The following is a 2,237-nucleotide window of genomic DNA, read 5'->3' as shown; positions in this document are numbered from 1 at the left end:
CAGAGGGGGGATGTTGTTGGCAGCTGCATGAGGACGCTCTGGGACGCTGCCCTGGGCTGTGCAGCGCACTGGGCATGGATCAGCCCCTGCTCTGCTACTCCTTCCCGTCTCCCCAGGGCCCTTGCAGAGCCCCAGCCATGCTGTTTGCCCCCAGCCTGCCCACGGCCAGCCTGGGGCTGCTGACGGGGGTTTCTGTGCTGAGCATTGGCCTGGCCGTGTTCTTGAGAGAGCCTGGGCAAGGAGCCTGGAGCCCCCAGGGCCTGGCCTGAGGCCTCAGCGCTGCCCCAGCAGTGCCCATGGCCTGGCCCTGCTGCAGCCCCGGCACTGCCACCCCCAGGGCTGTGCCCGGCCCCGAGAGCACTCAGGCCCTGCAGCAACACTAGGGCCACCAGGGCAGCGGGGCAGGGCCACGGCAGCAGCACTGGCAACACCAAGTGCTGCTGCTGCTGCTGCTGCTGCTGGGCACAGCTGCTGGGCCAGCACTGATCTGCCCCAGCTCTGCACACAGACATTGCTGCTGCAGCTCCAGAGAAGGCAACAAAAGGGCATCTCTGCAGAAAACTCTGCTGGGGGATCCTTTAGTTCCTTTAAAGCCACCAAGAGTGCAGCCCCACATTGACACAGTCTGTGGGCACAGGGAAGGTGGAGAGAAACAAAATGGGAAATGGCACAAACAATGACATTTATTTGTAGATAACATGAAAAAAGTAAAAAAAAGAAAAAGAAATTCCAAAATGAAAACTACAAGAAGTATCAAAGATGAATTTTATGACAAGCGATTTGCAGAAATTGGCCAGCAGTTTAATGTTTCTGAAAGCATCCAGTGATCAGTCTCCACACTGCAGCCTTGAGCTCCTGGTTCCTCAGGCTGTAGATGAGGGGGTTCAGGGCTGGAGGCACCACCGAGTACAGAACTGACAGGGCCAGATCCAGGGATGGGGAGGACATGGATGGAGGCTTCAGGTAGGAAAATGTGGCAGTGCTGATGAACAGGGAGACCACAGCCAGGTGAGGGAGGCAGGTGGAAAAGGCTTTGTGCCGTCCCTGCTCAGAGGGGATCCTCAGCACAGCCCTGAAGATCTGCACATAGGAGAAAACAATGAACACAAAACATCCAGAAGATAAACACACACTAACAGCAAGAAGCCCCAGTTCCCTGAGATAGGATTTGGCACAGGAGAGCTTGAGCATCTGGGGCACTTCACAGAAGAACTGGCCCAGGGCATTGCCATGGCACAGGGGCAGGGAAAATGTATTGGCTGTGAGCAGTAGAGCAGTGAGAAAGGCACTGGCCCAGGCAGCTGCTGCCATGTGGGCACAAGCTCTGCTGCCCAGGAGGGTCCCGTAGTGCAGGGGTTTGCAGATGGACACGTAGCGGTCGTAGCACATGATGGTCAGCAGATAAAACTCTGTTGCTGTGCAGAAATCAAATAAAAATACTTGGGCAGCACATGCAGTGTAGGAGATGTTGCTGGTGTCCCAGAGGGAATTGTGCATGGCTTTGGGGACAGTGGTGCAGATGGAGCCCAGGTCAGCGAGGGCCAGGTTGAGCAGGAAGAAGAACATGGGCGTGTGCAGGTGGTGGCCGCAGGCTACGGCGCTGATGATGAGGCCGTTGCCCAGGAGGGCAGCCAGGGAGATGCCCAGCAAGAGGCAGAAGTGCAGGAGCTGCAGCTGCCGCGTGTCTGCCAATGCCAGCAGCAGGAAGTGCCTGATGGAGCTGCTGTTGGACATTTGTTCTGTCTTGGCAAGGGGACCTGTAGAAAAAGTAATCATGGAATAGTTGGGTTTGGAGAGGACTTGAAATATCCCAGCAGAGCCTGGGGGCACTTTCCCCCCACTGCCTGCCCAGGGCTCTGCTGCCTGGAGCTGTCCCTGCCAGCAGCTGCTTCCCTGTGCCCAGGGCTGGGCCCTGCCAGTGCTGCCAGAGCCCAGCCCAGCCCTGGAGGCTCAGCTCTGCCCTGCAGAGCCCTCCCAGCTCAGGCACTGCCCAGGGGCAGCTCTGGCTCTGCAGGCTCTGATGGCAACGTCAGAGCAACCCTGAGGAGGCTGGAAAAGCAACACTGATGCTGCCTGTTAGGGGCCCTGTACTGATTTCTGTCACTGCCTCATTTAGTAAGATCTGAGAAAAAAATGTTTTCATTTTTCCATTCTGAACTGAGAGATTAATATCAATGTGCAGTTTTCCATCCTTGCAAACCAGAGCAGTAGATTAATAAAGCAGGTTTTCCCCTTTG

General features: G+C 56.4%; 1 protein-coding gene across 1 annotated transcript; it reads right to left on the bottom strand.

Moving 5' to 3' along the window:
• Positions 1 to 801: 801 nt before the first annotated feature.
• Positions 802 to 1,734, bottom strand: LOC143692458 (olfactory receptor 14J1-like). Its single transcript, XM_077172691.1, has one exon. It carries the CDS (start codon positions 1,732 to 1,734, stop codon positions 802 to 804), a length of 933 nt encoding a protein of 310 aa, XP_077028806.1.
• Positions 1,735 to 2,237: the final 503 nt, after the last annotated feature.

Source organism: Agelaius phoeniceus (genome assembly GCF_051311805.1).
Source record: "Agelaius phoeniceus isolate bAgePho1 chromosome W unlocalized genomic scaffold, bAgePho1.hap1 SUPER_W_unloc_1, whole genome shotgun sequence".
In the NCBI taxonomy this organism is placed as follows: domain Eukaryota; kingdom Metazoa; phylum Chordata; class Aves; order Passeriformes; family Icteridae; genus Agelaius; species Agelaius phoeniceus.
This window is presented reverse-complemented; position numbering and strand designations above follow the sequence as displayed.